General features: G+C 47.4%; 2 protein-coding genes across 19 annotated transcripts in view; both read right to left on the reverse strand.

The window, feature by feature from the left end:
* The window catches only part of LOC127913846 (tetraspanin-17), a 42866-nt gene extending 40090 nt beyond the window's left edge, over positions 1-2776 (reverse strand). For 16 of the 17 annotated variants that reach the window (XM_052487363.1, XM_052487358.1, XM_052487350.1 and 13 more), the window contains exon 1: positions 2131-2755. In XM_052487363.1, coding sequence (XP_052343323.1) covers positions 2131-2229 — 99 coding nt within the window. In that variant the 5' untranslated portion in view covers positions 2230-2755. Of the gene's footprint in view, positions 1-2130 lie in introns of all 17 variants that reach the window. The other variant, XM_052487365.1, reaches the window with a different exon arrangement.
* A 14245-nt stretch (positions 2777-17021) lies between these two features.
* LOC118363914 (synaptopodin-like) overlaps positions 17022-25062 on the reverse strand; it is a 66274-nt gene continuing 58233 nt past the window's right edge. For both annotated transcript variants that reach the window (XM_052487366.1, XM_052487367.1), the window contains exon 5: positions 17022-19190. In XM_052487366.1, the coding sequence (XP_052343326.1) occupies positions 18309-19190 (882 nt within the window). In that variant the 3' untranslated portion in view covers positions 17022-18308. The remainder of the gene's footprint in view (positions 19191-25062) is intronic.

Consider the following 25062-nt stretch of genomic DNA (forward strand, 5'->3'; position numbering starts at 1 on the left):
GCACACACAGTTCAAATCAAATTGTATTGGTCACATGCGCCGAATGCAACAGGTGTAGCCTCTACAGTGAAATGCTAACTAACGTCCCAACAAAGCAGAGTTGAAAAAAATATACATTATTTGAGTTAAAAGGAAATAGTATAAAAATTACATGGCTATATACAGGAAGTACCAGGTAATAACATGGCTATATACAGGAAGTACCAGGTAATAACATGGTTATATACAGGAAGTACCAGGTAATGACATGGCTATATACAGGGAGTACCAGGTAGTAACATGACTATATACAGGGAGTACCAGGTAATAACATGGTTATATACAGGGAGTACCAGGTAATAACATGGCTATATACAGGGAGTACCAGGTAGTAACATGGCTATATACAGGGAGTACCAGGTAGTAACATGACTATATACAGGGAGTACCAGGTAATAACATGGCTATATACAGGGAGTACCAGGTAGTAACATGGCTATATACAGGGAGTACCAGGTAGTAACATGGCTATATACAGGGAGTACCAGGTAATAACATGGCTATATACAGGAAGTACCAGGTAATAACATGGCTATATACAGGGAGTACCAGGTAGTAACATGGCTATATACAGGGAGTACCAGGTAATAACATGGCTATATAGAGGGAGTACCAGGTAGTAACATGGCTATATACAGGAAGTACCAGGTAATGACATGGCTATATACAGGGAGTACCAGGTAATAACATGGCTATATACAGGGAGTACCAGGTAGTAACATGGCTATATACAGGAAGTACCAGGTAATGACATGGCTATATACAGGAAGTACCAGGTAATGACATGGCTATATACAGGGAGTACCAGGTAATAACATGGCTATATACAGGAAGTACCAGGTAGTAAATTAATTTGTGAATTCGTTTTTTCAACATTTATTCTATTACAGACTTAATGCATACTTTTAAAATATAGTATGCGAGCTAAACATTAAAAAAATGTACAAATATAAACATTTTCCTTAAAGTATAATAGCATGGGGAAATATTATCTAGACACTTTTTACTGTGGGAGATTAAGTTTATAAATTGACTGGCTGGAATGTGGGACAGTGGAAGAGAATTATTAAATCTAATATAACTGTTCACAGGTATAACTCCCTGCTATCACCCAATCAGCACCCAAACAACCAGTTTTATAATTACTACTTAGGCTTGCAACATGAAATAATGTCCCTGGCTAGTAGCCTATCAGCTCTTTGTGTGTGACCATGACAGTGTTGCTGACAATGGACTCAGTGGCTACTGTGTACTGTACACTAGCTCACTGTCTAAGCCATGCTTTAAGAGGTGTGTATGGGCGGAGTAGGTTAGCTCAGAGTGAGAGTGGCTATTGTATGAGGTTAACAGGCACGGATAGGACAGGCATTAAGGCAGTAGAGTACAGAGACAGTTAGCTAGCTGTCTGACTCCAATAGCCCAACACACATAGGCCTATACACACCCTACAAACAGCTATTCATCAGAACTATGGGGAGCACCCACCCACAGTGTAAGTTACTACCTACTATTGTTGGCATTCTGCTATCCTACATTACTAATATAATAATAATAATAATATATGCCATTTAGCAGACGCTTTTATCCAAAGCGACTTACAGTCATGTGTGCATACATTCTACGTATGGGTGGTCCTGGGAATCGAACCCACTACCCTGGCGTTACAAGCGCCATGCTCTACCAACTGAGCTACAGAAGGACCACCACTCCTTTCACATTAGGGCTGCTGGGAACCACACAATAGACTTCACACAAATAGGCACAATAATGCCCAATGAGTCAAAATTTAGTAGATGGATGAAATTGGAATTCACCTGGCAGAAGATCACTGTCAAGAAAGGTAGCTGGCGTCACCAAATCAATAACAGGAAATGATCTAAAGTGATCACTATTCTAATGGGACTAAGTTACTGAACAGTATTTTAGGAATTTATTCAATAAAGAACATCGGGATATAGTTTTAGGGCTAGGCGATCGAGCATAGTTTTAACTTGTTTAGTTATTTTTTGTCTCTTTCGGGCAGCACTAGAAAAACTCTTTGTTAAGAATAATTACATGCAGGTGTGAAATACCAAAATGTCAGCTACTTACCCAAAATATGATGTTAAAGCCAAACAAGAAGTATTTGACACTGCAGCTCACTTCGGCTCCTTTAAAATGCTGCCGTTTTTGACTGCTAACGTTACTCATCCTGTAAACGTCGAGGCTAACTAGCTAGCTAGCTAACAATGTAGTCGCCACTGGTTAGTTAGCTAACCTACAATCACGACAAAAATGACAAACTAACTACTATTTGTGTAACACACAAGCTAACTATCTCCATGAAACAACTTTGAGAAGAAAGAAAATTGAGCTAGCTAGCCAGCCGAATCACAAATACATCGCCGGCTAGCTAGTTAGCCTACGAGCTAACAACAGATCCAAAAACACTTTTGGATGTGTAAACAAAATATACATTCATCTGCGGTTCAACGTACAACGTTACTCTCCATAACTAAAAATATAGTTCAAAGCTAAAAAATAAAAAAAAATCCAAAGAATTACTTTGTTTTGTTGATTATATATATATATATATATATAATCGATTTCTCCCGTTCATAGCATTTGGTTGTTTTACATTTCACCTTTTCTTGTTGACAACAACCGTCGTTGTCATATGAACTGAGCTGAAGAAACCCATCTGGACAAGTTGCATATCTAGAGCGAGACCTGCACTGGGGTTATTCAGGGAACAGCACTGCTGCTATTTCCCCCCCACTGGTGCAGTACACAGACCAAACAGAACAATGGTGAATAATGAACATACCCCTCTGAAAACAATTTAGCTATTTGTACAACATAAATAACGTACCAATAATAATTATGTACCAAGTAAGAGGCACTGGTAATTCTTGCATTTGTTATTTGACAGTTTAAAATGTTACTTAAAAAATCATTACATGTAAACCTTGTACAACTACTAAACTAAAACAACAAAAAATTAAGCAATACAGAATAAGACATAAATATATGGGGGGTTGTGCTGTGGCTGTGAGCCTATCAGTGATAGTCTGGCTAACACTTAACTCTCCAAATCCTCCTGATGTCAGGGTCTAGAAGGAATGGCTCTTTGACCTTGCTGGCACAATGCATATATAATGAAGGGGGATGTGACTTTACTGCTTGGCTCCCTGTGTTTATTCTCACTCAAACACCCACAAAGCACAGCCACACACAGTCCCCCGCTTCCATAACAACGGTTGGAGTTTTTTTCACTATATATATATATTTGATTTGGGTTGTAATCAAACCCCGTCAGCGATGATTGCATTTAACAAATGGCCTCCATTCCAGAGTGTCACAGCTTTCCCAGTGCTGTGAGTCACTGTGGGTTGTGTCAGCCAGTCAGTGTCACAGCTTTCCCAGTGCTGTGAGTCAGTGTGGGTTGTGTCAGCCAGTCAGTGTCACAGCTTTCCCAGTGTTGTGAGTCAGTGTGGGTTGTGTCAGCCAGTCAGTGTCACAGCTTTCCCAGTGCTGTGAGTCACTGTGGGTTGTGTCAGCCAGTCAGTGTCACAGCTTTCCCAGTGCTGTGAGTCAGTGTGGGTTGTGTCAGCCAGTCAGTGTCACAGCTTTCCCAGTGCTGTGAGTCACTGTGGGTTGTGTCAGCCAGTCAGTGTCACAGCTTTCCCAGTGCTGTGAGTCACTGTGGGTTGTGTCAGCCAGTCAGTGTCACAGCTTTCCCAGTGCTGTGAGTCACTGTGGGTTGTGTCAGCCAGTCAGTGTCACAGCTTTCCCAGTGCTGTGAGTCAGTGTGGGTTGTGTCAGCCAGTCAGTGTCACAGCTTTCCCAGTGCTGTGAGTCACTGTGGGTTGTGTCAGCCAGTCAGTGTCACAGCTTTCCCAGTGCTGTGAGTCACTGTGGGTTGTGTCAGCCAGTCAGTGTCACAGCTTTCCCAGTGCTGTGAGTCACTGTGGGTTGTGTCAGACAGTCAGTGTCACAGCTTTCCCAGTGCTGTGAGTCAGTGTGGGTTGTGTCAGCCAGTCAGTGTCACAGCTTTCCCAGTGCTGTGAGTCACTGTGGGTTGTGTCAGCCAGTCAGTGTCACAGCTTTCCCAGTGCTGTGAGTCACTGTGGGTTGTGTCAGCCAGTCAGTGTCACAGCTTTCCCAGTGCTGTGAGTCACTGTGGGTTGGGGTCAACCAGGCTATATCAGTGATTCCCGACCTGTCCGTATCTGACCTGTGTTGTACTGCAACCTGGTGTTATGTTAGATTACTGCAGATGGAGATACTGGACATTAAAACTCCCCTCTTTAGTCCTACAGATGGCAGTCTATGCATGTCTTTAAATCATCGATAATTATACCTCCTTCATTTGCATGTGTATAGCTGCCCAATATGTAGGCTACATCAAATCAGATTTCCATACGTCAGTATCCCCCAAGATGATGTGTAGCTACTGTCTGGCTATGTTCTCATGACAAAATGAGTTATTAAAATAGACACAGCAATACTCTAGGATTTCCTGAGGCTAACTTTGGGCTCCTCGAGTGGCACAGTGGTCTAAGCCACTGCATCTCAGTGCTAGAGGCATCACTACGGACATCCTGGTTGGAATCCAGTCTTAATCACAACCGGCTGTGATTGGTAGTATAGGGCGGCGAGTCCCCATAGGGTGGAGAGTCCCATAGGGTGGAGAGTCCCATAGGGTGGAGAGTCCCATAGGGAGGAGAGTCCCATAGGGTGGAGAGTCCCATAGGGAGGAGAGTCCCATAGGGAGGAGAGTCCCATAGGGTGGAGAGTCCCATAGGGAGGAGAGTCCCATAGGGAGGAGAGTCCCACGGGGTGGAGAGTCCCATAGGAGGAGAGTCCCATAGGGTGGAGAGTCCCATGGGGGGAGAGTCCCACGGGAGGAGAGTCCCACGGGGTGGAGAGTCCCATAGGGTGGAGAGTCCCATAGGAGGAGAGTCCCACGGGGTGGAGAGTCCCACGGGGTGGAGAGTCCCACGGGGTGGAGAGTCCCATAGGGCCGTAGAGTCCCATAGGGTGGAGAGTCCCATGGGGTGGAGAGTCCCATAGGGCCGTAGAGTCCCATAGGGAGGAGAGTCCCATAGGGTGGAGAGTCCCATAGGAGGAGAGTCCCATAGGGAGGAGAGTCCCATAGGGTGGAGAGTCCCATGGGGCGGAGAGTCCCACGGGGTGGAGAGTCCCATGGGGAGGAGAGTCCCATAGGGAGGAGAGTCCCATAGGGTGGAGAGTCCCATAGGGAGGAGAGTCCCATAGGGTGGAGAGTCCCATAGGAGGAGAGTCCCATAGGGAGCAGAGTCCCATAGGGTGGAGAGTCCCATAGGGAGGAGAGTCCCATAGGAGGAGAGTCCCATAGGAGGAGAGTCCCATAGGGGGTAGAGTCCCATAGGAGGAGAGTCCCATAGGAGGAGAGTCCCATAGGGTGGAGAGTCCCATAGGGTGGAGAGTCCCATAGGGTGGAGAGTCCCATAGGGAGGAGAGTCCCACGGGGTGGAGAGTCCCACGGGGTGGAGAGTCCCATAGGGAGGAGAGTCCCATAGGGTGGAGAGTCCCATAGGGTGGAGAGTCCCATAGGAGGAGAGTCCCATAGGAGGAGAGTCCCATAGGGAGGAGAGTCCCATAGGGTGGAGAGTCCCATAGGGTGGAGAGTCCCATAGGGAGGAGAGTCCCATAGGGTGGAGAGTCCCATAGGGAGGAGAGTCCCATAGGGAGGAGAGTCCCATAGGGAGGAGAGTCCCATAGGGAGGAGAGTCCCATAGGGAGGAGAGTCCCATAGGGTGGAGAGTCCCATAGGGTGGAGAGTCCCATAGGGAGGAGAGTCCCATAGGGTGGAGAGTCCCATAGGGTGGAGAGTCCCATAGGGAGGAGAGTCCCATAGGGGAGAGTCCCATAGGGTGGAGAGTCCCATAGGGTGGAGAGTCCCATAGGAGGAGAGTCCCATAGGAGGAGAGTCCCATAGGGAGGAGAGTCCCATAGGGTGGAGAGTCCCATAGGGAGGAGAGTCCCATAGGGTGGAGAGTCCCATAGGGAGGAGAGTCCCATAGGGTGGAGAGTCCCATAGGGTGGAGAGTCCCATGGGGAGGAGAGTCCCACGGGGTGGAGAGTCCCATAGGGTGGAGAGTCCCATAGGGAGGAGAGTCCCATAGGGTGGAGAGTCCCATAGGGGGAGAGTCCCATAGGGAGGAGAGTCCCACGGGTGGAGAGTCCCACGGGGTGGAGAGTCCCATAGGGGGAGAGTCCCATAGGGTGGAGAGTCCCATGGGGAGGAGAGTCCCACGGGGTGGAGAGTCCCACGGGGTGGAGAGTCCCATAGGGTGGAGAGTCCCATAGGGTGGAGAGTCCCACGGGGTGGAGAGTCCCACGGGGTGGAGAGTCCCATAGGGTGGAGAGTCCCATAGGGCTGGAGAGTCCCATAGGGTGGAGAGTCCCATAGGGTGGAGAGTCCCATAGGAGGAGAGTCCCATAGGGTGGAGAGTCCCATAGGGTGGAGAGTCCCATAGGGTGGAGAGTCCCATAGGGAGGAGAGTCCCATAGGGAGGAGAGTCCCATAGGGAGGAGAGTCCCATAGGGAGGAGAGTCCCATAGGGAGGAGAGTCCCATAGGGTGGAGAGTCCCATAGGGAGGAGAGTCCCATAGGGAGGAGAGTCCCAAGGGGTGGAGAGTCCCATAGGGTGGAGAGTCCCATAGGGTGGAGAGTCCCATAGGAGGAGAGTCCCATAGGGAGGAGAGTCCCATAGGGTGGAGAGTCCCATAGGAGGAGAGTCCCATAGGGAGGAGAGTCCCATAGGGAGGAGAGTCCCATAGGGTGGAGAGTCCCATAGGAGGAGAGTCCCATAGGGTGGAGAGTCCCATAGGGAGGAGAGTCCCATAGGGTGGAGAGTCCCATAGGGTGGAGAGTCCCATGGGGAGGAGAGTCCCACGGGGTGGAGAGTCCCATAGGGTGGAGAGTCCCATAGGGAGGAGAGTCCCATAGGGTGGAGAGTCCCACGGGGTGGAGAGTCCCATAGGGAGGAGAGTCCCATGGGGTGGAGAGTCCCACGGGGTGGAGAGTCCCATAGGGAGGAGAGTCCCATAGGGTGGAGAGTCCCATAGGAGGAGAGTCCCATAGGGTGGAGAGTCCCATAGGGAGGAGAGTCCCATAGGGAGGAGAGTCCCATAGGGTGGAGAGTCCCACGGGGTGGAGAGTCCCATAGGGTGGAGAGTCCCATAGGGAGGAGAGTCCCATAGGGAGGAGAGTCCCATAGGGTGGAGAGTCCCATAGGGAGGAGAGTCCCATAGGGAGGAGAGTCCCATAGGGTGGAGAGTCCCATAGGGTGGAGAGTCCCATAGGGTGGAGAGTCCCATAGGGAGGAGAGTCCCATAGGGTGGAGAGTCCCATAGGAGGAGAGTCCCACAGGGTGGAGAGTCCCATAGGGTGGAGAGTCCCATAGGGTGGAGAGTCCCATGGGGAGGAGAGTCCCACGGGGTGGAGAGTCCCATGGGAGGAGAGTCCCATAGGGAGGAGAGTCCCATAGGGTGGAGAGTCCCATAGGGAGGAGAGTCCCATAGGGTGGAGAGTCCCATAGGAGGAGAGTCCCATAGGGAGGAGAGTCCCACAGGGTGGAGAGTCCCATAGGGTGGAGAGTCCCATAGGGTGGAGAGTCCCATAGGGAGGAGAGTCCCATAGGGAGGAGAGTCCCATAGGGAGGAGAGTCCCATAGGGTGGAGAGTCCCACGGGGTGGAGAGTCCCATAGGGCTGTAGAGTCCCATAGGGAGGAGAGTCCCATAGGGAGGAGAGTCCCACGGGGTGGAGAGTCCCATAGGGCCGTAGAGTCCCATAGGGCCGTAGAGTCCCATAGGGCGTAGAGTCCCATAGGGCCGTAGAGTCCCATAGGGCCGTAGAGTCCCATAGGGCGTAGAGTCCCATAGGGTGGAGAGTCCCATAGGGCCGTAGAGTCCCACGGGGCGGCGAGTCCCACGGGGCGGCGAGTCCCACAGGGTGGCGCACAATTGTCTGGGTAGGCCGTCATTGTAAATAAGAATTTGTTCTTAAAAACCTAGTGTGTAGTTCTTGAAATGTGAATAAAGTCAGTGGATATTTAACTCTAGAATCAATATAGTTTGTTGTCACTAGCTGGCTGTGCGAATGACAGATTTCCCTCATGAATACATTCACCTGCGTCCCAAATAACACTCTCTATTCCCTATATGGTGCACTGCTTTAGACCAGAAACCTACGGGTCATGGCCAAAAGTAGTGCACTATTTAGGAAATAGGGTTCTATTTAAGATGCAGAAAGAAGATGATCTCTTATAGACACCAGTGAGATAGCTGAAGGGGCGCAGAAAGCCCACAGGTCTGCCTGACAGATTTGCGTTTGCTTGTTAGCTGCTATCTGTATTGATTTTCTCTATTGGTGGCTGCTGGTGTGCTGAATTAAATGATTCTGAGTTAGTATGTCGTCATAGACCTTTTCCCCTGTCATATACTATAAAAGACTATGAGTGTGGATTAGAAACGTGGTAACTGTGTAGCATTATGTATCGTTACAGAACACCACGAATTTAGGTATTCCCAGATTAGCCTGTTCAAAATCTACATAGTCTTCTTCCTGTTGTAAAATCCCAGATTAGCCTCTACCACATCTATATAGGCCCTTCCTGTTGTAACATCCCAGATTAGCCTCTACCACATCTACATAGGCCCTTCCTGTTGTAACATCCCAGATTAGCCTCTACCACATCTACATAGTCTTCTTCCTGTTGTAACATCCCAGATTAGCCTCTACCACATCTACATAGGCCCTTCCTGTTGTAACATCCCAGATTAACCTCTACCACATCTACATAGGCCCTTCCTGTTGTAACATCCCAGATTAGCCTCTACCACATCTACATAGGCCCTTCCTGTTGTAACATCCCAGATTAGCCTCTACCACATCTACATAGTCTTCTTCCTGTTGTAACATCCCAGATTAACCTCTACCACATCTACATCCTACTGTTGTCATGTAACTGAAGTGTTTAGTGAGCTGAAGTGGAAAGAGACAGAGATACAGAGACCACATACACATCATTGATATAATTAGTGTCAGCACTTTTATTTTGTTTTGTGGTCCGTTATTTAAATAACACAGAATTAAGGAAGGGTCCATGAGACCTATTTTTGATACACACACACAACATCATTGATTGTTAGTCATATTACTAAACCTGTGTCCCAAACTCAAGAACCCCCCTCTTGTTAAAATACATTCTGTTAAAAACTAATTTACAATCAACACTTGGGGTTGGGACATAGTCATTCTGTGTTGATTGGCAGGGGGGCTCTCAGGGAGGGGGTTTACTCAAGGCTGAAACAAACCCACAGGGCTCCTGTGTTGATTGGCAGGGGGGTCACTCAGGGAGGGGGTTTACTCAAGGCTGAAACAAACCCACAGGGCTCCTGTGTTGATTGGCAGGGGGGTCACTCAGGGGAGGGGGGTTACTCAAGGCCGACACAAACCCAAAGTGGCTCCTGTGTAGGGTGATTGTCAGAGGAAGACTCAGGACTCAGTGGGGGTTATCAAGGTTGACACAAACCCACAGTGGCTCCTGTGTTGATTGTCAGGAGGGAGACTCAGGACTCAGGGGGTCATAGGGTCATATTCATTAGAGCACACTGTCGCAAAATGCTGTGCAATGGGAAACAAACAAATCCTTATTGGACAAGCTCATGTAGTCCCTTCCTGTTTCAGTCCCTTTTTTTCTTCTGTTTGGGTGTCTAATGAATGCAGTCCACTTATGACTAGTCAGTAACATGCTGATGCAGCGGGTCACAAAGAGTCCAACACTCTAACCACTAGGCTACCCTGTGTTTAAGGGACCGGGATACAAGTCCAACACTCTAACCACTAGGCTACCCTGTGTTTAGGGGACCGGGATACAAGTCCAACACTCTAACCACTAGGCTACCCTGTGTTTAGGGGACCGGGATACAAGTCCAACACTCTAACCACTAGGCTACCCTGTGTTTAGGGGACCGGGATACAAGTCCAACACTCTAACCACTAGGCTACCCTGTGTTTAAGGGACCGGGATACAAGTCCAACACTCTAACCACTAGGCTACCCTGTGTTTAGGGGACCGGGATACAAGTCCAACACTCTAACCACTAGGCTACCCTGTGTTTAGGGGACCGGGATACTGTGTTGTTTAGGGGACCGGGATACAAGTCCAACACTCTAACCACTAGGCTACCCTGTGTTTAGGGGACCGGGATACAAGTCCAACACTCTAACCACTAGGCTACCCTGTGTTTAGGGGACCGGGATACAAGTCCAACACTCTAACCACTAGGCTACCCTGTGTTTAGGGGACCGGGATACAAGTCCAACACTCTAACCACTAGGCTACCCTGTGTTTAGGGGACCGGGATACAAGTCCAACACTCTAACCACTAGGCTACCCTGTGTTTAGGGGACCGGGATACAAGTCCAACACTCTAACCACTAGGCTACCCTGTGTTTAGGGGACCGGGATACAAGTCCAACACTCTAACCACTAGGCTACCCTGTGTTTAGGGGACCGGGATACAAGTCCAACACTCTAACCACTAGGCTACCCTGTGTTTAGGGGACCGGGATACAAGTCCAACACTCTAACCACTAGGCTACCCTGTGTTTAGGGGACCGGGATACAAGTCCAACACTCTAACCACTAGGCTACCCTGTGTTTAGGGGACCGGGATACAAGTCCAACACTCTAACCACTAGGCTACCCTGTGTTTAGGGGACCGGGATACAAGTCCAACACTCTAACCACTAGGCTACCCTGTGTTTAGGGGACCGGGATACAAGTCCAACACTCTAACCACTAGGCTACCCTGTGTTTAGGGGACCGGGATACAAGTCCAACACTCTAACCACTAGGCTACCCTGTGTTTAGGGGACCGGGATACAAGTCCAACACTCTAACCACTAGGCTACCCTGTGTTTAGGGGACCGGGATACAAGTCCAACACTCTAACCACTAGGCTACCCTGTGTTTAGGGGACCGGGATACAAGTCCAACACTCTAACCACTAGGCTACCCTGTGTTTAGGGGACCGGGATACAAGTCCAACACTCTAACCACTAGGCTACCCTGTGTTTAGGGGACCGGGATACAAGTCCAACACTCTAACCACTAGGCTACCCTGTGTTTAGGGGACCGGGATACAAGTCCAACACTCTAACCACTAGGCTACCCTGTGTTTAGGGGACCGGGATACAAGTCCAACACTCTAACCACTAGGCTACCCTGTGTTTAGGGGACCGGGATACAAGTCCAACACTCTAACCACTAGGCTACCCTGTGTTTAGGGGACCGGGATACAAGTCCAACACTCTAACCACTAGGCTACCCTGTGTTTAGGGGACCGGGATACAAGTCCAACACTCTAACCACTAGGCTACCCTGTGTTTAGGGGACCGGGATACAAGTCCAACACTCTAACCACTAGGCTACCCTGTGTTTAGGGGACCGGGATACAAGTCCAACACTCTAACCACTAGGCTACCCTGTGTTTAGGGGACCGGGATACAAGTCCAACACTCTAACCACTAGGCTACCCTGTGTTTAGGGGACCGGGATACAAGTCCAACACTCTAACCACTAGGCTACCCTGTGTTTAGGGGACCGGGATACAAGTCCAACACTCTAACCACTAGGCTACCCTGTGTTTAGGGGACCGGGATACAAGTCCAACACTCTAACCACTAGGCTACCCTGTGTTTAGGGGACCGGGATACAAGTCCAACACTCTAACCACTAGGCTACCCTGTGTTTAGGGGACCGGGATACAAGTCCAACACTCTAACCACTAGGCTACCCTGTGTTTAGGGGACCGGGATACAAGTCCAACACTCTAACCACTAGGCTACCCTGTGTTTAGGGGACCGGGATACAAGTCCAACACTCTAACCACTAGGCTACCCTGTGTTTAGGGGACCGGGATACAAGTCCAACACTCTAACCACTAGGCTACCCTGTGTTTAGGGGACCGGGATACAAGTCCAACACTCTAACCACTAGGCTACCCTGTGTTTAGGGGACCGGGATACAAGTCCAACACTCTAACCACTAGGCTACCCTGTGTTTAGGGGACCGGGATACAAGTCCAACACTCTAACCACTAGGCTACCCTGTGTTTAGGGGACCGGGATACAAGTCCAACACTCTAACCACTAGGCTACCCTGTGTTTAGGGGACCGGGATACAAGTCCAACACTCTAACCACTAGGCTACCCTGTGTTTAGGGGACCGGGATACAAGTCCAACACTCTAACCACTAGGCTACCCTGTGTTTAGGGGACCGGGATACAAGTTTAGGCTACCCTGTGTTTAGGGGACCGGGATACAAGTCCAACACTCTAACCACTAGGCTACCCTGTGTTTAGGGGACCGGGATACAAGTCCAACACTCTAACCACTAGGCTACCCTGTGTTTAGGGGACCGGGATACAAGTCCAACACTCTAACCACTAGGCTACCCTGTGTTTAGGGGACCGGATACAAGTCCAACACTCTAACCACTAGGCTACCCTGTGTTTAGGGGACCGGGATACAAGTCCAACACTCTAACCACTAGGCTACCCTGTGTTTAGGGGACAAGGATACAAGTCCAACACTCTAACCACTAGGCTACCCTGTGTTTAGGGGACCGACCCAACACTCTAACCACTAGGATACAAGTCCAACACTCTAACCACTAGGCTACCCTGTGTTTAGGGGACAAGGATACAAGTCCAACACTCTAACCACTAGGCTACCCTGTGTTTAGGGGACCGGGATACAAGTCCAACACTCTAACCACTAGGCTACCCTGTGTTTAGGGGACCGGGATACAAGTCCAACACTCTAACCACTAGGCTACCCTGTGTTTAGGGGACAAGGATACAAGTCCAACACTCTAACCACTAGGCTACCCTGTGTTTAGGGGACCGGGATACAAGTCCAACACTCTAACCACTAGGCTACCCTGTGTTTAGGGGACCGGGATACAAGTCCAACACTCTAACCACTAGGCTACCCTGTGTTTAGGGGACAAGGATACAAGTCCAACACTCTAACCACTAGGCTACCCTGTGTTTAGGGGACAAGGATACAAGTCCAACACTCTAACCACTAGGCTACCCTGTGTTTAGGGGACAAGGATACAAGTCCAACACTCTAACCACTAGGCTACCCTGTGTTTAGGGGACAAGGATACAAGTCCAACACTCTAACCACTAGGCTACCCTGTGTTTAGGGGACAAGGATACAAGTCCAACACTCTAACCACTAGGCTACCCTGTGTTTAGGGGACCGGGATACAAGTCCAACACTCTAACCACTAGGCTACCCTGTGTTTAGGGGACAAGGATACAAGTCCAACACTCTAACCACTAGGCTACCCTGTGTTTAGGGGACCGGGATACAAGTCCAACACTCTAACCACTAGGCTACCCTGTGTTTAGGGGACAAGGATACAAGTCCAACACTCTAACCACTAGGCTACCCTGTGTTTAGGGGACCGGGATACAAGTCCAACACTCTAACCACTAGGCTACCCTGGGTTTAGGGGACCGGGATACAAGTCCAACACTCTAACCACTAGGCTACCCTGGGTTTAGGGACCATACAAGTCCAACACTCTAACCACTAGGCTACCCTGTGTTTAGGGGACAAGGATACAAGTCCAACACTCTAACCACTAGGCTACCCTGTGTTTAGGGGACAAGGATACAAGTCCAACACTCTAACCACTAGGCTACCCTGTGTTTAGGGGACCGGGATACAAGTCCAACACTCTAACCACTAGGCTACCCTGTGTTTAGGGGACAATACAAGTCCAACACTCTAACCACTAGGCTACCCTGTGTTTAGGGGACCGGATACAAGTCCAACACTCTAACCACTAGGCTACCCTGTGTTTAGGGGACAAGGATACAAGTCCAACACTCTAACCACTAGGCTACCCTGTGTTTAGGGACAAGGATACAAGTCCAACACTCCAAGGCTACCCTGTGTTTAGGGGACTCTAACCACTAGGCTACCCTGTGTTTAGGGGACAAGGATACAAGTCCAACACTCTAACCACTAGGCTACCCTGTGTTTAGGGGACAAGGATACAAGTCCAACACTCTAACCACTAGGCTACCCTGTGTTTAGGGGACCGGGATACAAGTCCAACACTCTAACCACTAGGCTACCCTGTGTTTAGGGGACAAGGATACAAGTCCAACACTCTAACCACTAGGCTACCCTGTGTTTAGGGGACAAGGATACAAGTCCAACACTCTAACCACTAGGCTACCCTGTGTTTAGGGGACCGGGATACAAGTCCAACACTCTAACCACTAGGCTACCCTGTGTTTAGGGGACAAGGATACAAGTCCAACACTCTAACCACTAGGCTACCCTGTGTTTAGGGGACAAGGATACAAGTCCAACACTCTAACCACTAGGCTACCCTGTGTTTAGGGGACCGGGATACAAGTCCAACACTCTAACCACTAGGCTACCCTGTGTTTAGGGGACCGGGATACAAGTCCAACACTCTAACCACTAGGCTACCCTGTGTTTAGGGGACAAGGATTTCTAACCACTAGGCTACCCTGTGTTTAGGGGACAAGGATACAAGTCCAACACTCTAACCACTAGGCTACCCTGTGTTTAGGGGACAAGGATACAAGTCCAACACTCTAACCACTAGGCTACCCTGTGTTTAGGGGACAAGGATACAAGTCACACTAACCACTAGGCTACCCTGTGTTTAGGGGACAAGGATACAAGTCCAACACTCTAACCACTAGGCTACCCTGTGTTTAGGGGACAAGGATACAAGTCCAACACTCTAACCACTAGGCTACCCTGTGTTTAGGGGACAAGGATACAAGTCCAACACTCTAACCACTAGGCTACCCTGTGTTTAGGGGACAAGGATACAAGTCCAACACTCTAACCACTAGGCTACCCTGTGTTTAGGGGACCGGGATACAAGTCCAACACTCTAACCACTAGGCTACCCTGTGTTTAGGGGACAAGGATACAAGTCCAACACTCTAACCACTAGGCTACCCTGTGTTTAGGGGACAAGGATACAAGTCCAACACTCTAACCACTAGGCTACCCTGTGTTTAGGGGACAAGGATAGAACCACTCCTGTATTTCCTGTGGTCCTGTTCTGTTTGTGATCCGCTACGGGGCCGGAGGGAGAGATGTGGAATGACGTCTGTGGCCTTGGTGACCCCCAGAGGGTTGAAGTGGAACGTTTACATTTACTGATAATTACATTTACTGATAATTGTATTGTTTTTAAACTCTGTAACATAAACAGGCTATTATAATGTGTTGTGTTTAGCGTGTGGCGGCTGTCTCTGACTGTTACTATGACATTTATGGAGAACAGTGTGATGTCGTGTGTGAATGACACCTGTTTCAGCCAATCAAAGTCAGTCCAATACTGTGTGTGCCAATAGGAATATGGAATGAATCAAAGAAGTGCAAAATCAAGTGAAACTTGATCAAATAAAAAAAAAATCTAAAGCAAACTGAAATGTGCATGTGCATTTAGAGTATTGTATACAGGAATACAGGGCCTTGCCTTCAGCAAGAGTTTGGTCATATAAACAAACCTACTCTTATTGTCCTATCTCAACCTAACAGCAACATTCTCTCAACCATCTCTTTTGGAATGCCTTCTATTATAAAAAAATGTATCTTTCCTATTGGCTACCTTAATCGTTGTGGTACGCACAGATGTTACAACATTAGTGACAACAAAACCTTGGTTTCCTATCCATCTCTCAGAAGGTAGTATTTCTACAATACTGTATTTGTTGTCATTTTCATGTCCCCAGCCATTGTTAGTTTTGTTTTCGGTGCCCGGACAGTAGACATATCAGTATTAGAAACGATAACATTGTGTCCCATTGGTTAACTCATACTGTAAACCTACACAAACTTCCTCTTTTGTCTGTCTCTGTCTCTCTCTCTTCTCCCTTTCTACCTGCCAATCTGTACATTCATTTGAAACATAACCTGTACACAAAACAACGTACAGTAACTGTATATACAGTATATAGAGGGGATAGATGCGTTATTGCACTGCGATAGATAAAGACTGCATAAGAAGTTTTGTTGTTTCCCTGTTCACTAAAAAGGATGTACTGTAGTGTACGTTTGTTGTTTCCCTGTTCACTAAAAAGGATGTACTGTAGTGTACGTTTGTTGTTTCCCTGTTCACTAAAAAGGATGTACTGTAGTGTACGTTTGTTGTTTCCCTGTTCACTAAAAAGGATGTACTCTAGTGTACGTTTGTTGTTTCCCTGTTCACTAAAAAGGATGTACTCTAGTGTACGTTTGTTGTTTCCCTGTTCACTAAAAAGGATGTACTGTAGTGTATGTTTATTGGGCCATTTATGAGGCTATCAATACCACAATTAACACCAATGTTCCTTGAATCTTTGCATAGTAATGTTATGGAATGGTAGAGAAACTACAATGTACCCAGAACCATTGACCATCTATAAAATGTCAATGTAAATATATGTCTCTGACTGTACCCATTCTGTCTGTACGTACTCATTCAGAGGGAAGAGTATAGTCCATCTTTGTTTTCAAAAATCTCCTAACTATCAAGCCAACATTAAAAGGGATTTGTTTGATGAAAGCATAGTCCAGTAAAATGTAATATTAAATCACAAAACTCCTATACCTGCCTCCGTGTAGACACTACTACTACGGTACTGACCCATCAATACTCTCTGTCTATATCCCAAATTACACTCTATTCCCTATACAGTGCACTACTTTTGACCAGGTTCCATAATGCTCGGGTCAAAATTAGTGCACTATATACTGTAGAGAATAGGGTTCCATTTTGAATTACTCTCTGTCTTTCACTCTGTCTGTCTCTCTCTGTGTCTTTCTCTCTGTCTCACTCTCTCTCGGTCTCTCTCTCTCTCTCTCTCTCTGTCTTTCACTCTGTCTGTCTCTCTCTGTGTCTTTCTCTCTGTGTCTTTCTCTCTGTGTCTTTCTCTCTCTCTCTCTCTCTCTCTCTCTCTCTCTCTCTCTCTCTCTCTCTCTCTCTCTCTCTCTCTCTCTCTCTCTCTCTCTCTCTCTCTCTCTCTCTCTCTCTCTCTCTCTCTCTCTCTCTCTCTCTCTCTCTCTCTCTCTCTCTCTCTCTCTCTCTCTCTCTCTCTCTCTCTCTCTCTCTCTCTCTCTCTCTCTCTCTCTCTCTCTCTCTCTCTCTCTCTCTCTCTCTCTCTCTCTCTCTCTCTCTCTCTCTCTCTCTCTCTCCCTCTCAGTTTGACCTGTGTCAGATCTGCAAACATCATGTGGTTTAACTGCATTCCTTTCTACTCCAATGTATACCCAGCAATATTAAAACACACATATATATATACGGAATAACTGCAAAGGGCCTATCTACGACATCACATTTTTAATGTCTTATGCGGGAGATGAAAAGTGTAACACTGTTTTGAAAACACTGCACCATTCCAGATATTATCTTTGGTATTTTTCTTCTAGCCCTTTGATTTTTTAATGGGGGGGGGGGGTACAAATTAGAATAAACTATTATTTAGAGTAAACATATGTAAGCTACTGTAATAATTGTATTTTTCATGGAACTTTTGTCGTAGTCAAATGCAAGTAAGCTGGTTTTACATTTCAGCAATTCCTGAATAAAATACATTTAGTTTTTTCAAAGACAAGGTCCAAATCTAAAATTGTAGACAGGTCGCTTTGGATTTTAGAATTACTTAAATGTACTTTTTTTTGGTGAAATAAATGAATAAAGTATTTTTATAAAACGTAAGAATGAGAGGCAGAGGCAACAGTGAATTGTCCCTTCAATCTCCTCTCAGTAATCCCACTGTTGAGCTAGCTCTGAGCTTGATGGTTCTGGACTCTATAGCCAGCCAGCCAAATCAGTGGGTTTTAGTTGACTTTAGAATCACCAGACAGGTTGCTTCTATGTCCCAGCTGCGTTGTAAGGGCATCAGGTTCTTTACTGTGTGGTCACCATTATTTTCCCTTACTCCTGGATGCTCCAAAGCAACAAACACACAAGGTCAGTTCCTTTCAAAGTCCTTTCCAAATCTCACCTGTGAGGCAAGCTCTGAGCCCTCCATCTTAGATGCTCCTATACATCAATGAAATTAAAAATTACCCAAAACCCACCAGTCCCCCGTATCAATGTCCTCTCTGGGTTTTCTTCTTCTCTTATTGGGTAAGCTCAATGGTCCGTTCTCTTGACCCTCTCTCCCCGGCTCCCCCTATAGGTCGGTGCCAACACTACCCCTCTTCACCCTCAGGCTGCCGCCCCAGCCCCGGGGACAGGTGTTGTGGGTACGCTGCAGTCCTGGAGACCTCAGCCCAGAGTCCTCCGACTCCACCGAAGCATCCGAGTCAGTGAGGGACCTGGTGTTGTAGAGCCTTACTGGGGACCGGATCACCCCTGTAGGGGTGGGAGGAGGGCTGGCGAAGGGGGGAGACTGGCACCCCATGGCCCTGGGCTGGTAGGGGTTGAAGGGGGGTTTGGAGCTGCTGTAGTGGTGCTGGTGGTCGTAGCCCTGGTGGTGATGGGGGGTGGTGTTGTCACCTAGTGGGGAGATTGGGAGGTTGCGGCCGCTCAGAGCACCTGGGGACGGGCTGTTTTTACGTTTGGCGGCGTTGATGATGTTCTTGGCTAACAGGCGATGGTTTGCCTTGGAGTTGTTGGGGCTGACGATGGGAGACTGGCATCTGGAACCCCAGGGAGGGGATAGGGGTGAGGGGGAGAGAGGAGAGGTGATGGTGCCTTGGTGAGAGGGTCTGGAAGAGGAAGAGTTGGGGATGGTGGTGGAGAAAGGCTTGGTTGTCTGGTTCATGTTAGGGGATTGACAGCGGGACCCCCAGGGAGATACAGACGATATAGGTGAGGTGGTAGTGGATTGTTTAGCCCTGGATAAAGAGGCTGTGGAGAAGGGTTTGGTGGTTTGGTTGACCACCGTGGGTGACTTGCACCTCGTCTCCCAGGGTGGGGAGGCAGGGGAGGTGGCTGTCGCCTGGTGGAGGGGCCTGGAAGTGGGTGGTCCCTCTGGGCTGCTGAATCGACGGGTGAACTGCGGTGTCCTGGTGGGGGTGGTGGTGGGGGTCGGAGGGGACTCCTTCCTCATCTGTGGAGAGATGAAATGTACAGAAACATGAATGGGAGACACCATGATAATGTTAATCTAGATTAAAGAGACATGAATGGGAGACACCATGATAATGTTAATCTAGATTAAAGAGACATGAATGTGAGACACCATGATAATGTTAATCTAGATTAAAGAGACATGAATGTGAGACACCATGATAATGTTAATCTAGATTAAAGAGACATGAATGTGAGACACCATGATAATGTTAATCTAGGGTAAAGAGACATGAATGGGAGACACAATGATAATGTTAATCTAGATTAAAGAGACATGAATGTGAGACACCATGATAATGTTAATCTATGGTAAAGAGACGTGAATGGGAGACACCATGATAATGTTAATCTAGATTAAAGAGACATGAATGTGAGACACCATGATAATGTTAATCTAGATTAAAGAGACATGAATATGAGGCACCATGATAATGTTAATCTAGATTAAAGAGACATGAATGTGAGACACCATGATAATGTTAATCTAGGGTAAAGAGACATGAATGGGAGACACCATGATAATGTTAATCTAGATTAAAGAGACATGAATGGGAGACACCATGATAATGTTAATCTAGATTAAAGAGACATGAATGGGAGACACCATGATAATGTTAATCTAGATTAAAGAGACATGAATGTGAGACACCATGATAATGTTAATCTAGGGTAAAGAGACATGAATGGGAGACACCATGATAATGTTAATCTAGATTAAAGAGACATGAATGTGAGACACCATGATAATGTTAATCTAGATTAAAGAGACATGAATATGAGGCACCATGATAATGTTAATCTCAATTAAAGAGACATGAATATGAGGCACCATGATAATGTTAATCTAGATGAAAGACATGATGAGAGACATGATCTGGAGGACTCAGAGAACTAAACAGAGAACATCCCTGGTCATCTCTACTGCCTCTGATCTGGAGGACTCACTAAACAGAGAACATCCCTGGTCATCCCTACTGCCTCTGATCTGGAGGACTCACTAATCAGAGAACATCCCTGGTCATCCCAACTGCCTCTGATCTGGTGGACTCACTAAACAGAGAACATCCCTGGTCATCCCTACTGCCTCTGATCTGAGGACTCACTAAACAGAGAACATCCCTGGTCATCCCTACTGCCTCTGATCTGGAGAACATCCCTGACTCACTAAACATCCCTGGTCATCCCTACTGCCTCTGATCTGGAGAGAGAACATCCCTGGTCATCCCTACTGCCTCTGATCTGGAGGACTCACTAAACAGAGAACTTCCCTGGTCATCCCTACTGCCTCTGATCTGGAGGACTCACTAAACAGAGAACATCCCTGGTCATCTCTACTGCCTCTGATCTGGAGGACTCACTAAACAGAGAACATCCCTGGTCATCCCTACTGCTTCTGATCTGGAGGACTCACTAAACAGAGAACATCCCTGGTCATCTCTACTGCCTCTGATCTGGAGGACTCACTAAACAGAGAACATCCCTGGTCATCCCTACTGCCTCTGATCTGGAGGACTCACTAAACACAAATTATTAGTTTGTAAATTATGTCTGAGTGATGGAGCCCCTGGCTATCCGTGAATAAAAAAATCTAAATAAATTGTGCCATCTGGTTTACTTAATATAAGGAATTATAAATGGTTTATACTTTAACTTTTGATACTTAAGTACATTTTAGTAGTATATTTAAAGTATATATTAAAACCAAATACCTATAGACTTTTACTCAAGTAGTATTTTACTGGGTGACTTTCACTCAAGTAGTATTTTACTGGGTGACTTTCACTCAAGTAGTATTTTACTGGGTGACTTTCACTTTTACTTTGAGTCATTTTATATTAAGGATATCTTTACTTTTACTCAAGTATGACAATTGAGTACTTTTTCTACCACCGGGTCTATTTATGGCAAATATAGTGAACTCTCCATCTGAAACATTTGAATATATTGACCATGATCTACAGAGGAATTTAGCTCTATTCATTCAGCTCACAAGCTTGGCTACCTAACTGTTTTCAACAATGCTACATGGTTTCCTTGACATGAAATCAACAGGTCGGGCTGAAAACAGACTGCATAGCAACCCAGACTATCAGCTCAAATCTGTGTGTTTGTGTGAGCTTCCTTATTAACCAAACAGGATACCTGGTCTCCGGTGTCCCTCTCACATTACCGCAGTTTGGCCAAGCTGAGGTGACTAACCTTTATGGAGATCTGCTGCTCTCTAGGCTCCTGAAGAGCTTGGTAGTTCTGCTGTTCTCTAGACTCCTGAAGAGCTTGGTACTCTAGGTCTGCTGTTCCCTAGACTCCTGAAGAGCTTGGTACTCTAGGTCTGCTGTTCCCTAGACTCTAGGAAGAGCGTGGTAGGTCTGCTGTTCCCTAGACTCCTGAAGAGCTTGGTAGATATGCTGTTCCCTAGACTCCTGAAGCGCTTGGTAGATATGCTGTTTTCTAGGCTCCTGAAGAGCTTGGTAGGTCTGCTGTTCCCTAGACTCCTGAAGAGCTTGGTAGGTCTGCTGTTCCCTAGGCTCCTGAAGAGCTTGGTAGTTCTGCTGTTCCCTAGGCTCCTGAAGAGCGTGGTACTCTAGGTCTGCTATTCTCTAGACTCCTGAAGAGCGTGGTACTCTAGGTTTGCTGTTCTCTAGGCTACTGAAGAGCATGGTAGGTCTGCTGTTCTCTAGACTCCTGAAGAGCGTGGTATGTCTGCTGTTCTCTAGACTCCTGAAGAGCATGGTAGGTCTGCTGTTCCCTAGACTCCTGAAGAGCATGGTAGGTCTGCTGTTCTCTAGGCTCCTGAAGAGCTTGGTAGGTCTGCTGTTCCCTAGGCTCCTGACGAGCTTGGTACTCTGGGTCTGCTGTTCCCTAGGCTCCTGAAGAGCTTGGTAGGTCTGCTGTTCCCTAGACTCCTGAAGAGCATGGTAGGTCTGCAGTTCTCTAGGCTCCTGAAGAGCATGGTAGGTCTGCTGTTCTCTAGGCTCCTGAAGAGCATGGTAGGTCGGCTGTTCTCTAGACTCTTGAAGAGCATGGTAGGTCTGCAGTTCTCTAGGCTCCTGAAGAGCGTGGTACTCTAGGTCTGCTGTTCTCTAGGCTCCTGAAGAGCATGGTAGGTCTGCTGTTGTCTAGGCTCCTGAAGAGTGTGGTATGTCTGCTGTTCCCTAGGCTCCTGAAGAGCGTGGTATGTCTGCTGTTCCCTAGGCTCCTGAAGCGCGTGGTATGTCTGCTGTTCCCTAGGCTCCTGAAGAGCGTGGTATGTCTGCTGTTCTCTAGACTTATGTTGGCTTTGGTACTGTAGGTCTGCTTTGACAAGAGAGTTTCTTCTCCTTGAACTAGTGTTGATCAGATTCAGAGTACGACACTGATCTACGGTCAGTTTTGTACTTTTCAACCCCTCCACAACTGGTTATATTTAGTATTTGGCATGGGCAGACTGATCCAAGATCTGTGCCTATTTTGCCCTAAGGACAACATGAACTTTTAGCAAATGTTATCTTGATTTTGCTGTTACCCTGCCTAGGCTCTTCGGGAGCTTTGTTTTACCCTTGAACCAGTGTAACTCTGAAGTTACCCCCGATACAAATCAAATTGAATCAAAGTGTATTGATCGCATACACATTTTTGCTTATGTTATTGCCGGTGCAGCAAATTACTTATGTTTCCAGCTCCAAAAGTGTAGTAACAACAAAACAATATGAATATGAATATGCCATTTAGCATACGCTTTTATCCAAAGCGACTTACAGTCATGTGTGCATACATTCTACGTATGGGTGGTCCCGGGAATTGAACCCACTACCCTGGCGTTACAAGCACCATGCTCTACCAACTGTGCTACAGAAGGACCAATAACAATACAACAGATCATCCATACGTTTAAAAAGACACGTCAGAGTCAAGAATATAAATATATATAGATATAAATACATGTACAGTGCCTTGAAAAAGTATTCATCCCCCTTGGAATTTTTACTATTTTGTTTCATTACAACCTGTAATTTAAATAGATTTTTATTTGAATTTCATGTAATGGACATATACAAAATTGTCCAAATTGGTGAAGTGAAATTTTTAAAAAAGAACTGCATATATGTACTCTCCCCCTTTGCTATGAAGCCCCAAAATAAGATCTGGTGCCACCAATTACCTTCAGAAGCACCATAATTAGTTAGATTGCACACAGGTGGACTTTATTTAAGTGTCACATGATCGGTCACATGATCTCAGTATAGAGATATATATATATATATACACACCTGTTCTGAAAGGCCCCAGAGTCTGCAACACCACTAAGCAAGGGGCACCACCAAGCAATGGGCACCATGAAGACCAATGAGCTCTCCCCACAGGTCAGGAACAAAGTTGTGGAGAAGTACAGATCAGGGTTGGGTTCTAAAAAAATATCTTAAACTTTGAACATCCCACGGAGCACCATTAAATCCATTATTAAATCATGGAAAGAATATGGCACCACAGCAAACAAACCTGCCAAGAGATGACCGCCCACCAGAACTCACAGACCAGAAGGGCATTAATCAGAGAGGCAACAAAGAGACCAAAGATAATCCTGAAGGAGCTGCAAAGCTCCACACCAGAGATTGGAGTATCTGTCCATAGGATCACTTTAAGCCGTACACTCCACAGAGCTGGGCTTTACGGGGAAAAAAGCCATTGCTTAAAGAAAAAAATCAGCAAACACTTTTGGTTTCGCCAAAAGGCATGTGGGAGACTCCCCAAACATATAGAAGAAGGTGGTCAGATGAGGTGGTCAGATGAGGTGGTCAGATGAGACAGAAATGTTGCTTTTTACCCATCAAAGAAAACGCTATGTCTGGCGCGAACCCAACACCTCTCATCACCGCCAGAGAAACATCCCCAGTGAAGCATGGTGGTGGCAGCATCATGCTGTGGGGATGTTCTTCCACCGCCAGAGAAACATCCCCAGTGAAGCATGGTGGTGACAGCATCATGCTGTGGGGATGTTCTTCCACCGCCAGAGAAACATCCCCAGTGAAGCATGGTGGTGGCAGCATCATGCTGTGGGGATGTTCTTCCACCGCCAGAGAAACATCCCCAGTGAAGCATGGTGGTGGCAGCATCATGCTGTGGGGATGTTCTTCCACCGCCAGAGAAACATCCCCAGTGAAGCATGGTGGTGACAGCATCATGCTGTGGGGATGTTCTTCCACCGCCAGAGAAACATCCCCAGTGAAGCATGGTGGTGGCAGCATCATGCTGTGGGGATGTTCTTCCACCGCCAGAGAAACATCCCCAGTGAAGCATGGTGGTGACAGCATCATGCTGTGGGGATGTTCTTCCACCGCCAGAGAAACATCCCCAGTGAAGCATGGTGGTGGCAGCATCATGCTGTGGGGATGTTCTTCCACCGCCAGAGAAACATCCCCAGTGAAGCATGGTGGTGGCAGCATCATGATGTGGGGATGTTCTTCCACCGCCAGAGAAACATCCCCAGTGAAGCATGGTGGTGACAGCATCATGCTGTGGGGATGTTCTTCCACCGCCAGAGAAACATCCCCAGTGAAGCATGGTGGTGGCAGCATCATGCTGTGGGGATGTTCTTCCACTGCCAGAGAAACATCCCCAGTGAAGCATGGTGGTGACAGCATCATGCTGTGGGGATGTTCTTCCACCGCCAGAGAAACATCCCCAGTGAAGCATGGTGGTGACAGCATCATGCTGTGGGGATGTTCTTCCACCGCCAGAGAAACATCCCCAGTGAAGCATGGTGGTGGCAGCATCATGCTGTGGGGATGTTCTTCCACCGCCAGAGAAACATCCCCAGTGAAGCATGGTGGTGACAGCATCATGCTGTGGGGATGTTCTTCCACCGCCAGAGA

The sequence above is a fragment of the Oncorhynchus keta genome, chromosome 30, assembly GCF_023373465.1.
Source record: "Oncorhynchus keta strain PuntledgeMale-10-30-2019 chromosome 30, Oket_V2, whole genome shotgun sequence".
Taxonomy (NCBI): domain Eukaryota; kingdom Metazoa; phylum Chordata; class Actinopteri; order Salmoniformes; family Salmonidae; genus Oncorhynchus; species Oncorhynchus keta.